General features: G+C 32.1%; 2 protein-coding genes across 3 annotated transcripts in view; one reads left to right on the forward strand and one right to left on the reverse strand.

Annotated features, from left to right (window-relative positions):
• The window catches only part of LOC111049624 (head-specific guanylate cyclase), a 308894-nt gene that overhangs the window by 266753 nt on the left and 27136 nt on the right, over positions 1 to 15005 (reverse strand). The window lies entirely within an intron of this gene.
• Positions 1180 to 14054, forward strand: LOC111056847 (glutamic acid-rich protein). 2 transcript variants are annotated; one of them, XM_039438870.1, is made up of 5 exons: positions 1180 to 1547; positions 4020 to 4289; positions 8810 to 8948; positions 10051 to 10246; positions 13615 to 14054. In XM_039438870.1, exons 2-5 carry the CDS (start codon positions 4162 to 4164, stop codon positions 13920 to 13922), a joined length of 771 nt encoding a protein of 256 aa, XP_039294804.1. In that variant the 5' UTR covers positions 1180 to 1547; positions 4020 to 4161; the 3' UTR covers positions 13923 to 14054. The 2 variants fall into 2 exon arrangements, with proteins under 2 accessions (XP_039294804.1, XP_022199949.2); XM_022344257.2 differs by having other exon boundaries at positions 1180 to 1543.

Below are 15005 nucleotides of genomic sequence, written 5' to 3' on the forward strand. Positions count from 1 at the left end.
TTTGTAAAGGGTTGTGTGGCAGAGAGGACCAGGAGTCCTAATTCCGCCCTAATAAAGGCATATAATCAATCAATCAATCAATCTCACTCCCCTTTACAATATTTCCATTAATAAATAAATCCTTAGTTTAAATAACGAAATTAACGTTTTGGTAGAGAGTTAGTGGGGAGGATATTTTTATTATTCTTCCCAAAGAATGGGCATTGATATGTCCAAAGCTCCGCCAATTCATGTAGATGCATAACAATATGATTATTATTTATAGTTATTATATTACAAATTGCTTTTTCATATCATATACAGTTCTATAGTTATTTTCCTAGTCTATATTATGTAAATTCATCTATAATTTTGCTGTATTGTAAGCTATTGTATATAAGTGTATAAGCCAGTATATATTGTAATCTACATAAATAAAGTACTCAATCAATCAATCAATCAATCAATCAATCAATCAATCAATCCCCCCTCTTCCTCGCACCCACTCTCTCTCTCGTTGAATAATTAGCTATACTGTCATTTATTGTAAATAAGAGTATAGGGCAGTAGGCAGAGTCTATTGTAACTTCCATGAATACAGAACTCTAATCTCTCTTATTCTCTCTCAGTTTCCATCTATTTCTTTGTCCTTCCTCCCTTTCAGTGTATCTTTTTTGTTCATAATCTCTCTCGCACACAATCACGCTCTCACTCACTCACTCTCCCTCTCTGTCACTGTCTCTCTCATCAGCAAAATCTCTCTTTTTTTCTCAGTCTCTTTCCCACGCAGTATCCCTCCTCTCAAACTGTCTCTCTCACTCACACATTCTTCCTTTTCTTCTCTCGTTCAAAAATAATGAGAAACTGATATTATTTAACTGTTGTTATAATTTTCGAGAAAGAAGAAGAAGAAGTTATAATTTTGTTGAGTTTAGAAAAAGATGGTCGTAGTTCCATCATCAAAATTTCATTCGTTCATCGAAATTAAAATAATAACATCGCCATTCTATTCACATGTCATGACCCTGAATAATATTACCTATTCATAATTATTCCTCATCTCTATCATTTCGTAGATGCCTTTCTGTTGGATTTGACGTCAAATTGTCTATTCCGTCATTGACTACATTTTTCAAAGTATCAAGCAATGAATACAACAATACCAACTCAGAAACAGACGCATTTCAGGGTTACTAGAGTTAAAGAGTTCAACAGTTACACTAATTATAGAGTCACTATATTTTAGAGTTACTTCAAGAGGGTTTGTAAAATAATTTCAAATTTTATCAGGCATACATTATTTTTTGTAAACTTGTTTGATAAATTTGTAGTTTGATCCATTAACTTCAAAAGTTAATGCCTTTTTCACTTTCATAAGGATTCAGTTGTGGGTTTGAGACTATGTATGTCGGTTGAAATTTTTGCTACTATTTTGCTTTTCAAAATATATGATTCTTTGTAAATCGAAGATTATTTCATATAGCGGTGGAATGACTCTATCCAGTGTTCTTATTTTATTGGTGATATCTATTTTATTAGTAGGTTCCGTTGACGCTGAAAAAAAGTAAGTAATCTAATGTTTTCTACTCATTCTCTCATTCTAAATTTCATTCAAATAAATCACATATTTTCTATTTATTATTATACGGCAAGTAGATAGTATATGACTGCAATATCTACTAGCGTACGCTCTCATTTCCTATTCATTTCCCAAATCATCTGATATAAAATCTATTTTTCAACCTGAAAGAATTGAAATAAATTAGAATCAAGGAAGCTCTTTAGTGAGCTTCCACCTTCTGAGGATTCAGGATCTCTGAATCTTGATCTATTTTTCTGCAAAGTCGTGAATATTACCCCGCGAACCATACCTTTCCAATAAACAGTTTCAAATTCACGGAGGCATAGCTAAGGAACCGCGTACTGTACCTTTATACAATTCATACTATAATATATATTTGAACTCATTGATAAACTACTGAATAGTGGAAAATTATGAAGTTATAGAAACTTGGAGTTTGAAATTTTTTGAATGAAAGTGTACCTCATTTTCGATCATTTTCGACCGAACATAGTGAGATCTATATTTTAACTCGGATTCTCTTTTGTCTGTCTCTATGTAACGCGATTACGGCCAAACGCGTTGATAGAATTCGATGAGATTTGGCAGGAATATCCCTTTTTCAACTGAATGTCGATGTATACACAAGGTTTTTTCAAATTTTGCATTTTAAGGATAATATGGAAAAAAGGAATTCCCCCACACCCTGATATCACTATATCATCTACTTTGAAGATAGGATTAATCAGACATTAGAAATTATTCATAATCAATCAGCTGAAAAGTCGATTATTCATTGCATGCATTACACAGATGTTTGGCCGTGTCTATTTTTTATGATGCGTGCCCATCAGTATCAATATTCTCACATTTGAAAAACAAATGTAATAGGTGGTTGAAAATAAAAAAAAAGAATGATTAAATGAACTAGATAATGCTGAAGGAATTATAATATTCTTGATTGAAAAAAATAATTTCAAAATAGTTGAGAAATATTTTTATCAGATGGAAAGATTATCACGGAACTGGATAAATTATCATATGAGATACAAATTCAAACGTGAACTGAAGTCCAGTCACTATATACATTGGTGCATGCAATTTATATTGTGGTTCTGATTTTTTAATTTATTATTTGGGTACATAAGAGAAGTCCAGAACCAATTTCTTCATGCAAAATCTCCTTGTGCTAGATACAGGGTGGCTCAAAAAACTCGTATTTTCGACTCATTTTCCAGTTCTCAGCTATTTCTGCCAAATCTTGTAATCGGAAAGGAAATTTTGCTCTCGCCTTTTTTCTAGATTCTGAATAAAATGAGATCATTCGGAACTCTCTATCTCCAATGAGTAGTGAGTTATAATTTTTTCGAAAATGAGTGAAATTTGAAGAAAGAATCAATTTTGATGAATTTTAGTTTTTGATCAACAATATCTTCCGATTGTTACTATTTAGATGTATAATTCAAAATCTCTCTGGGTGTATTTTATTCAGATTGTATCTATCTGTATTGCTCTATCTCATATAGATTTCCAGGTACACCTGACAACAATGCTCCTTGTATTGTGAAAAACACCTAATTTTCAGCTTCAACTATCATTACCAACTACATTGTCCTCACATTGATATTTCGCACAATGACATAAGTTCATGAGATTAAGTTCTATAAGAATCACCCGTCAGATGCACTCCATTTCAGTATTTCCCAGTGGAGAGGCGCGCTTAAGGACACCTCAAGGATTAAAATTTCAAATACTTATAACTTTTGGCACAATGCTCAGATTTAATCATACTATACTTCATTCTTTTCGGCTCGTCAAGGCGGTTCAAAGTCATGCATCATAAGTCAAATTCGGTCGAAAAATGGAAAATTTATTGTTGAGTGTACTACGTAAGTTCATAGTCCAATACACAAAAAGTGGCCAATTTCTATATTCTAAGCTATGTATCTCGGTAACCCCTCATTATAAAAGTCATTACTTGATCTTGAAATGTACATTAGAATTTTTTCATAAGGAAATTTTGCATGAAGAAATTGGTTTTGGACTTCTCTTAATATGTACTCGAATAATATATCAAAAAATCAGAACTACAATATAAAAAGCACGCACACCCCCTTTTTTATGTCTATATTGACTGGACTATGAGTTTATTAACATAAGTAAGTTTTTGATATGGAGAAAACAAAAATCAGTTTTTAAGAGTGAATTGTGATTCAACTGAATCAATTAGAACAGGTGACATCAGATACTCGTGGATGAGAAAACTGCGTGAGGTCTACTGTTCACATAACTACTAGTAATAAAGTAGCCCATAAAAGTGAAGTTCTTCTACTGAAAAGTAGTATTAGTATTACTTGAAGATTTGTAGTAGTGGTAGCAGTATACTAAATACTATTTCTCTACAATTTAGGCTGAAATACTATTGATGCTACTGTATTATATCCTTTTTGGTAAGATTAATTTCCCCTGAATGATTCAGAGAATCAGGTGAGGAAAAACGGAGTCACACCACAGATGAGAACGAAGTACCTCAAGAACGACGTTCCCACTATACTGGAAAATTGTGGGGAAAAAAGCTCAACAATGGAGTTGATGAAGCAAATGAAATTTTGAAGAGAACCATGACCCGTAGACGGAACGACAAGAAGAGTAAAGGTCGCGAAACTGTTAAAATCAGCAAACGTGGCCGAGTTTTAAATATTGGATATGACGATCCCAACGAAATATATGGAAAGCATTCAAACGCATTGTAAGTCATTTACATTACATTTACCTCAATCAATTTGAATCGATTTAATCACATAGCACAGTAACTCATTTTATGAAGAATACAATATTCGATTACAAAAATACATTATTATTGATTAAAAATACAATGAAACATCAATCCATTCAAATTGTGATTGAATTTATTGATAAAAATGAACAATAGATTTGTAATCGACCGAGCGAAGTGAGGTCTAAGATTCAAATCGACGGTTTGGCATTTCTCTTAATGTTTAAATGTTTAAATTAATGTTTCTATGTTTTTATGTTGCCCATTTACGGCGAATTACGGTAATAGATTTTCATGAAATTTGACAGGTATGTTCCTTTTTCAATCGCGCGTCGACGTATATACGAGGTTTTTTGGAAATTTTGCATTTCAAGGATAATATAAAAGGAAAAAGGAGCCTCCTTCATACGCTAATATTAGAGTAAAAATCAGACTAAAGAATTATTCATCATGAATCAGCTGGCAAGTGATTACACAGATGTGTAGAGAAGCCAGTCTATTGCTGTATTTCCATAAGGTCTATAGTTTCTAAAGACCTTAGAGGATTCATAGACTCATAGAGGATTCATAGATAGTTTGGCATTTCTCTTAATGTTTAAATGTTTAAATTAATGTTTGTATGTTTTTATGTTGCCCATTTACGGCGAATCGCGGTAATAGATTTTCATGAAATTTGACAGTTATGTTCCTTTTTTAATCGCGTGTCGACGTATATACGAGGTTTTTGGAAATTTTGCATTTCAAGGATAATATAAAAGGAAAAAGGAGCCTCCTTCATACGCTAATATTAGAGTAAAAATCAGACTAAAGAATTATTCATCATGAATCAGCTGGCAAGTGATTACACAGATGTGTAGAGAAGCCAGTCTATTGCTGTATTTCCATAAGGTCTATAGTTTCTAAAGACCTTAGAGGATTCATAGACTCACATGCAGCGCTAGTGTCGTACTTGGAGTTGAAATCGGCCATTGAGGGGTCAACCTATAAGATTATTACATACCAATGCCTTTGTAATCTATGATAATATTATTTGGTATGTATGCCATCCCAATGATAGCTCTCACTTTAATATTATTACAACTATATAGATATATCTCGTGCTAAAATACCCCAATGGGGCCCTTCAATTTCAAGTAAGAGCTATCATTGGGATGGCATAGGCATTGTGGGTCTATATCTCTTTAAGGTCTTTGATAGTTTCTATCAGGTACTTGTTGATGAGAATACTGCGTGAGGTCTATTGTTCACAGAACTACTAGTAATAAAGTAGCCCATAAAAGTGAAGTTCTTCTACTGAAAAGTAGTATTAGTATTACTTGAAGATTTGTAGTAGTGGTAGCAGTATACTAAATACTATTTCTCTACAATTTAGGCTGAAATACTATTGATGCTACTGTATTATATCCTTTTTGGTAAGATTAATTTCCCCTGAATGATTCAGAGAATCAGGTGAGGAAAAACGGAGTCACACCACAGATGAGAACGAAGTACCTCAAGAACGACGTTCCCACTATACTGGAAAATTGTGGGGAAAAAAGCTCAACAATGGAGTTGATGAAGCAAATGAAATTTTGAAGAGAACCATGACCCGTAGACGGAACGACAAGAAGAGTAAAGGTCGCGAAACTGTTAAAATCAGCAAACGTGGCCGAGTTTTAAATATTGGATATGACGATCCCAACGAAATATATGGAAAGCATTCAAACGCATTGTAAGTCATTTACATTACATTTACCTCAATCAATTTGAATCGATTTAATCACATAGCACAGTAACTCATTTTATGAAGAATACAATATTCGATTACAAAAATACATTATTATTGATTAAAAATACAATGAAACATCAATCCATTCAAATTGTGATTGAATTTATTGATAAAAATGAACAATAGATTTGTAATCGACCGAGCGAAGTGAGGTCTAAGATTCAAATCGACGGTTTGGCATTTCTCTTAATGTTTAAATGTTTAAATTAATGTTTGTATGTTTTTATGTTGCCCATTTACGGCGAATCGCGGTAATAGATTTTCATGAAATTTGACAGGTATGTTCCTTTTTTAATCGCGCGTCGACGTATATACGAGGTTTTTGGAAATTTTGCATTTCAAGGATAATATAAAAGGAAAAAGGAGCCTCCTTCATACGCTAATATTAGAGTAAAAATCAGACTAAAGAATTATTCATCATGAATCAGCTGGCAAGTGATTACACAGATGTGTAGAGAAGCCAGTCTATTGCTGTATTTCCATAAGGTCTATAGTTTCTAAAGACCTTAGAGGATTCATAGACTCACATGCAGCGCTAGTGTCGTACTTGGAGTTGAAATCGGCCATTGAGGGGTCAACCTATAAGATTATTACATACCAATGCCTTTGTAATCTATGATAATATTATTTGGTATGTATGCCATCCCAATGATAGCTCTCACTTTAATATTATTACAACTATATAGATATATCTCGTGCTAAAATACCCCAATGGGGCCCTTCAATTTCAAGTAAGAGCTATCATTGGGATGGCATAGGCATTGTGGGTCTATATCTCTTCAAGGTCTTTGATAGTTTCTATCAGGTACTTGTTGATGAGAATACTGCGTGAGGTCTATTGTTCACAGAACTACTAGTTTATAAAAATTAATGAAAATAAATACTGTCTGCAGCGCAACACAATGAATTTGGAAATGAGATCAATAAATCAACATATCTATTATCATTTCATATTAATATACAGAGTGTTACACGACAGGTGAAACAGTCGAAGACAATAATTATAGGTTATACATGAAATGAATAAAACAATATAAAAATCTTGTACCACCCTTTATTTTTTGAAAACTTGAAAATAGTCCAACTATTAAATTTTTTTTTGATATTTTAAATTTTGAAAGTTTTAAAAAAATAAAGGGTGCTACAAGATTTTTATATTGTTTTTATTAATTTGTTCAAAAGTAGCCCATGTAATTGAAGTGTTTTTATTATACATGAAATTTGCTACAAAAATTATTTTAGTTTTCTATCCAGTCTCTCAACCGTCAAAATACAAAATTCTCAGCTTCTGTTGTTTTTGAGTGAAAAATAACTAAATTTTAGAAAAGTGGAATCATACCCTCATTTCGGACATCTAAAATATTATCTTAATTTGGGAGGAAAAGGAGTATCCTTTAGTTTTTCTCTTCCATTCAGTACTTTCTAAAAATAAAAATAAATAAATGTTCAGTAGAATTTTCTTATATAGGTCTTAAGGTGCGTACAGATTTACGCGCCGCGAACATGAGCAATTCACTTTTAATCAGCTGATGCCAAGTTTTTATATCTGTATCTTACCGTTTCTGTGAAAATACAGATATAGTCAGCTGATTAAAATTTAATTGATCATGTTCGCGGCGCGTATATCTGTACGTACTTTGAGTTTTCGAGGTAGGCTATATAGATTTTTTTGATATTTTTGGAAAACGTCAATTACTGGAAAACAATTAGTGAAAATCCAATTCTAAGGGATATGGTTGGAAAGAGAATGATGTTTACAATAAAATTCATTTAATATTTGTTCCTTTGACGTTTTTGAACTTTCTAAGATTGTCCAAAGTTTTCGAAGTTTGGATTTGAACTCGACGAATGTACTTTTTCAACTATGACTATATGATAATTGATTCAAATAATATGATATATTATTACCTATTTTCATGGACATGTTATTATTATATGTTATAAAAATCTGGGAACAGAATAGTTTTGGGCTATACCTGTTGTTCTTTCCCAATCATATTCATATGATTCGTAATAATTGTATCAATAAATGAATAAATAAATATGTTTATTCATAGTTATGATTTAACTTGTATCTTTTCTGTATAGGGCTACATGTAATATAAATAGAAATGGAAATAGAAATCTCAGTACCCTTTCATATAAATTTTTTAATGAAATTCATTTTCTTTATATCACTTGAAAATGGCATTAATGTTGAAACATGTTGTGATGAAATAATTCCAAAAAGAGTACTGAGATTTTTATTTTCATTTCTATCTATTTAACTTATTTTCTCACGTCGCGCACTGCGAAAAACGTTACAATGGTCATTTAAAATATTCACACATTTTACAATATATCGGGATATTTTCCCATTCATGCATTTTCAAATTTCAATTCATTGAATGTAAGGCCTATGCCATCAAGCGAACTTTGATAAGACTAAAAACGGAGATGAGTCAGTTTTTTTTGAAGCAAGATTTTTTTTCAAGGTGAAACAGAAGAGTTGTCAGAATGTGATTTTACCTCAATAATTATGGAGGAATACTACAATATAACAATCTGTTCCTAGTGTAAATTATATAATTCATCTCTTCCAATCAAAATATTATTCTCTCATGCTTCATGTATACTCAGTTGACAATATACTTATTATTGGAAATACTTTCTAGTTTATTGCAAAAATGATGTAATGTACGATAATAATTGAGAATAATACATTACTATTGATTTATTTCCACAGCTGCGTCGCAGTACTGGACGAGAATAAATTCACACGATTCAGAAGAATAAAACCATTAATTAAGGACGTTGAAGGAAAAGACTATACCAAACAATTTACACTGAAACATTCCACGCTATGGAGGTGCCTTGATAGAAACGTGAGAACAATTGTTATTGATCATATTTTTTAAATCATTAGAATGAATAACATTTTATGAATGTTGTAATGCTGCTTTGAATTGAATATCATAGACTAATATTTATTGATAATCGCAAAAAATATTCATAATAATATTATAAATTTATCTTGGACTATATTGAATCTTGAACTGACTGAAACATATTTGATTAACAAGGCAAGTGTTTGTAAAATTAATTTCATTGTTCTAGAATTTATGAGTTTGGAATGCTTCTGTGAATTTTACATTATGTCACTCATAATAGATTATTACTTCAATGAGTGACATAATGTAAAATTTACAGAAACATTCCAAACTCATGAGTTCTTGAACAATGAAATTAATTTTTCAAACACTTGCCTTGTTAATCAGATATGTTTCAGTCAGTTCAAGATTCAATATAGTCCAAGATAAATTTATAATATTATTATGAATATTTTTTACCTAAGAGTTGGCTTATGCATATACGGGATGCGAAATTCACGAATGACGCTTCATCACGTCTAAACTACTCGACTGATTGACTTGAAATCTTGCATAAAGAATTTACCGAGGATGTTTAGAATCCTATTTTAAACTCTTCAAGATATCAGTAGCCTACGTCCAGTTTTTAAATGGACCCTTGCGGAGCACGGGTTACCTGCCAATTTGTAAGACAGAGTGGATGAAAATGGTGACCCAATTGAAAAAAATATATATCTATGGAAAAAGGGAACACAAACCAATTAACATGAAATTATTCACAGTAGAATCAAGCTTACGATTTATTTCAAGTACCCTCCTCTTGAGCTCCGGACGAAATCGAAGCAGTATTCATATCCATCACAGACTGCCATCATCAACTTAGGTCCTTAGATGATAATTCAGAAAAATATTCAGTGGAAACATGCAAGATAATTATAATTATTGTTTGTAATAATTAGCGCATTCTTTTAAATCACTCTGTACTTTATTCACTAGAATCAATTGTTGTTTTCTTATTCACAATATTGGTTGATTAGTTGTCAATTTGATGTTGCTATAATATTTTCTGTGTTTGACAATGGAGAATGATGTATTATTTATTCATATTGCTTCACAGACGGCTTACGGCTTCTTCATACTGGATCGTGTTTTCAGAGGAACAATAGAACTGAAAAGAGTTCACGTTGCAAGGTCAACAATCAAAGCTTGGCATGCCCAATTGAATCCGAAAGATGTTGACACCCACACAAAATACACTGCCCAATTCAACGAGAAACTAGTTTTGAGTGAGAAAAGAGATCGAATCAGATACAGTAAGTAACAGATGCAAATATATCGAGAAGCTATTATTGAAAGAACGATACGTTGATATTTGTACCACTATAATAAATTGTTGAAAAAATCTGGTGTGGTACACTTACACAGCTTTACTTGCACATTGAACTGTAAGCCCCATTCTTAAACGAGAATAATTCAGGGGAATAACATAATGACGATTGGCGGCAACATATTTGAAACTATGATTAGACTTCTGTAGTATATGTGTATATTATATAATGAATTGAAGGGTGCCAAACCATAACGTTGTAAGTGCCAACATTTCGAAATTTCAGATTTCAACGTCATAACGTTGGAAGTGCCATTTCTCAGTATGAGTGACAACATGGAATTGATATCAGTGCTCCTAGTGGAGGAATTTGCAACTGAAATTCTAGAAAAGCCACAACGTTTCAAGTCCAGTCACAATAATTATGCTAAATCACATTTTAATCCTTGTATTTAAGTGAAAGGAGATATTTTTCATATTATTTGAAATGTTTTTCCAATCAATAAAATGTCTTTAATACACATTTTCATCTGTTATTTATTCATATGCATCATTTCTCTGGAACATATTCCTTGCATGTTGAGTACAGTACAATGGCTTGTTTCAGTTTTTTGCTTCTCCTGAACTCACAACGTTATGGTTTAGCACCCTTCAATTATTGTTTCCAGAGTACTTTTTCCTTTGTGTAAATTGTGAAATTCGATGATTTTTTCAAACAGCTGTTCTACAGATGAAATATCTCGTCTATGTGTTCTTTTTATGAACTGCTCTACCTACCTAGCTCATGCACGAGAAGTAGGTTACAAAGTCCATTTCTCAAGGATGGGGTGGACCACTCATTAGTTTCCCAGAAAAGAGACTCATGCCAGTTGATAGAGCTGATAAATAACTATACAGGGTATGAATTTGAGAGAAATCAGTCAAGTCATTTTTGAGAAAGTCGTGAAAAACCTGTTTTTTTCAGTAATTATCCGCCATTTGTCTCAAGAATATTACGCAGCTCCTGCAATTTTCCCAGAATTGAGACTCATGTCAGTTGATAGGGCTTATAGATCCATGGATAGAGCATATATCCATGGTATAAATTTGAAGAAAATCGTTGAAGCTGTTTTCGAGAAAACCGTGAAAAACATGGTTTTGTAGTGATTATCCGCTATTTTTCTCAAGAATATTAAGAAGCTCCTGCAATTTTCCCAGGAATGAGACTCATGTCAGTTGATAGGGTTTATAAATAGTTATCTAGGGTATGAATTTAAAGAAAATCGTTAGAACCGTTTTCGAGAAAACCGTGAAAAACATGGTTTTTCAGCCAATATACGCCATTTTTTCCGACATTTTGAATTGAATTTCTTATAAGACCTTAAGTTTAAAATTTCAAGTCAATCGGTTAATTGGGAATGGAGTTATCGTGTTCACACACACACACACACACACACACACACACACACACCACACACACACACACACACACACACAAACACCCAAAAGTGTTTTTGGACTCAGGGGACCTTGAAACGTATAGAAAACATGAAATTAGGGTTCCTTATTTTTTTTTGGATAGCAATACTTTCCTTACCTATGGTAATAGGGCAAGGAAAGTGAAAATCAATTTAAATTACAGAACCAGGTTTCATGGCAACACCTTCCACATCTCTAGCTGAACTGATGAATCGACTAATCAAAGTATGACAGGTGTAGCCATGATACCTGGTTCTGTAATTCAAATGAATTTTTGATCAAATATAGTGGTATTGACAACATCTACGTCTCATTCTCTCAATTATGGAGAAGTAGCAAAAAATCTCATATCATACAATCAAATATTTATTTATTTAATATAACAATATTGCATTAGTATCCCTCTAGCTGTAAGCTAATTGAGGGATATATAAAAATAATCCATTGCATACATAAAACAATCAATAACAATAGTTCTATTTCTTTATTTACATGATTATATTTATTCATTTTTCTGTAACTGATTGTTCTGTTTTGTCCATTGCACCATAGCTCAACTTAACTTAACTTATAAAATAGAAAAAGACTTTGCTCGGTAAGCGAAAATTAAAAATATATCACTTTGGGATATTACATAAAGTTATTCACTCTGATGCAAGTATCGAGATACATTTACAGTATCAAAAGTGTGTTAAAGTGTTGGAATCTCCATACATTATGGTACACCTCAAGGGACCGCTAGAAATTTTTTTACCACCAAATCTGTACATTATCGGGAGTTACTATGCTGGTTGAAAGCTATGTTTCAAGACACTGCAGAAAAATTACCTTAACGAGAATTTACTATGAAGCGGTGTACTACATCGAGGTTCCACTGTATAGCATAGAAAATGGAATGCATAGAATTTGTTCAAACTGAGTGAACATATTTGAACTTGCGATATACTTCCTGGTGACATTTTTCATAATATTGTTGAAATGAAAAATAAGAATTATTTATTCATTTATCTCAGATTATATAGTTGAATCTTTTGAAAAGTCCTAACAGGCTTGTGCCCAATACTGTTCTCATTTTAATCTATACATCATTCCAAATCTAGGTACTGTGTCAGATTTTCGAATATTTATAGTCCAAAACTAAACAAGAGACAAATTTTCATTTTAAAAAATAATCACTCTGAATATTTTCAAAACTAACACGAGTTAAAAAAATGTATGATTCATATTGATTATAAATTAGCAGTATAATATAATATTTATATCATATAATATTATGTATTATATGGTTATAATAATATTCCAAATAATTACAGAATGAAAACACAAATTGAAATTGTCAACCACTTTTATTGATAATTTCAATTTGTGTTTTCATTATGGAAAAGTACCACAACATCACTCACAACACAACTGTAAGGTTAATTAGAAAATGTTTCCACGTCTCTTGGATGACCTGAATATTGTGGACTTTCTAATATGAGGAGACAGTGGAAATATTATTGCCAGTGATCCGATTGGACTATTCATACTGGCTCGGGCAGACTGAGTGAGAACAGTTCCATGGAAATAATATCTTCACGGTAACGGACACACAACTGACACTGATGAGGAGGCTATATGCGAAGATACCGAGAAAATATTCAAAATTGATAGTTATTTTTGTAGCTCGTTATTCAATATACGGTTAATATGTTTGATTAAGTTTGTAGAGTGTTGATGTTGTGGAACTTTTCCATTATTGAAGAGACTTGAGATATTGTCAAAAAATTTACTTAATAATTTTTATTATAATAAAGTGAGTTTTTGACAATACCTCGAGTCTCTTCAATCAATAGCATGTGATAATGAATGCTGCTGATTAGAGTCCTCGAATGACCTTGAATATTATTTCCACAGTTGGAAAGATAGAGCGTCACAGACCAAACTCAAGGAGATGGGCAGTAGCAAAGCGGGATCATAGAAGCCAAAGTGGGAGTGAGACAGATGATGAAGAGGAAAAACCGCCCAAAAAAGGAAGAAAGAAGGTTGATAGCGATCAGGAGGAAGAAGATGATAGGGAGAAAGGAAGGAAGGAACCGGATGGAAGAAGAAAAGGGAAAAAGCAGAGAAAGAGTGATCACGAGGAGTCAGAGTCGGAGGAGGAGGAGGAAGAGGAGGAAGAGGAACAGCCGCCTAGAAGGAGAAGAAATAAGATAAAACACTGAGCGAAGACATAGAAGGAGATGAGGAATGATAAGAAGAGGAGAAGTCAAGGTGAAAGGAGAAACGTAGAAGAAATAGTGAATACTGAATAAGTGAAGACAGGGATAAGAGTACGATAAGATGGGGTAAATAATCAATTTACCCTGTAAAGACAGGTTAATATGAGTAGGATAAGATAAGATAGGTAAAAATCGGATAAGAGTACGCATGAATGAAGAATAACTCATTTTCCCTCTATCACTATCATAATTATTGATAATTTATTATATCTGAATTGTATCATATATACTGTTCTCATTTTAATCTATACATCATTCCAAATCTAGGTTATGTACTGTGTCAGATTTTCGAATATTTATAGTCCAAAACTAAACAAGAGACAAATTTTCATTTTAAAAAATAATCACTCTGAATATTTTCAAAACTAACACGAGTTAAGACAGGTTATAATGAGTAGGATAAGATAAGATAGGTAAAAATCAGATAAGAGTACGCATGAATGAAGAATAACTCATTTTCCCTCTATCACTATCATAATTATTGATAATTTATTATATCTGAATTGTATCATATAAGTGAAGGAGTTTTGCATCAGAGGGTTGAGTTTCCATTATTTAAATCTATTTGTTTATATTTATTAGAATATTTCCTCATTTGTCAAGTCTATTATGAAATGACTTTTAGTTTCCTTGTTCAGATTGCCTTAAGATATCATTATTATATTTAATTAAGTTGGATGTGTTTTATCATTGCATATCCTGTTGGTAAAGGGTGTTTGGGTTTAGAAGTTTAAGTTTCAGTAATCTATTATTTCATACATATCAATTTCAATATTATTTAGTACAGTTATCTTATTCTACCTCCTTATTGATCGATATGATTTTTATATATATATTTGATTTTAATGTATGATTACATTATTCGATATTACACTGGTTGAAGGTTTTTATGCTTTATGGGTCTTTAGTTTCTATTGTATCAATCTATGTTTGCATATTTTAACATAATTAAACTTTTTAACTATTAATCTTAATGAATTCAACTGTATAATGTATTATTTGCGTCTTCTTACAAGCAAAATGTAC

Source organism: Nilaparvata lugens, chromosome 12 (genome assembly GCF_014356525.2).
Source record: "Nilaparvata lugens isolate BPH chromosome 12, ASM1435652v1, whole genome shotgun sequence".
Taxonomy (NCBI): domain Eukaryota; kingdom Metazoa; phylum Arthropoda; class Insecta; order Hemiptera; family Delphacidae; genus Nilaparvata; species Nilaparvata lugens.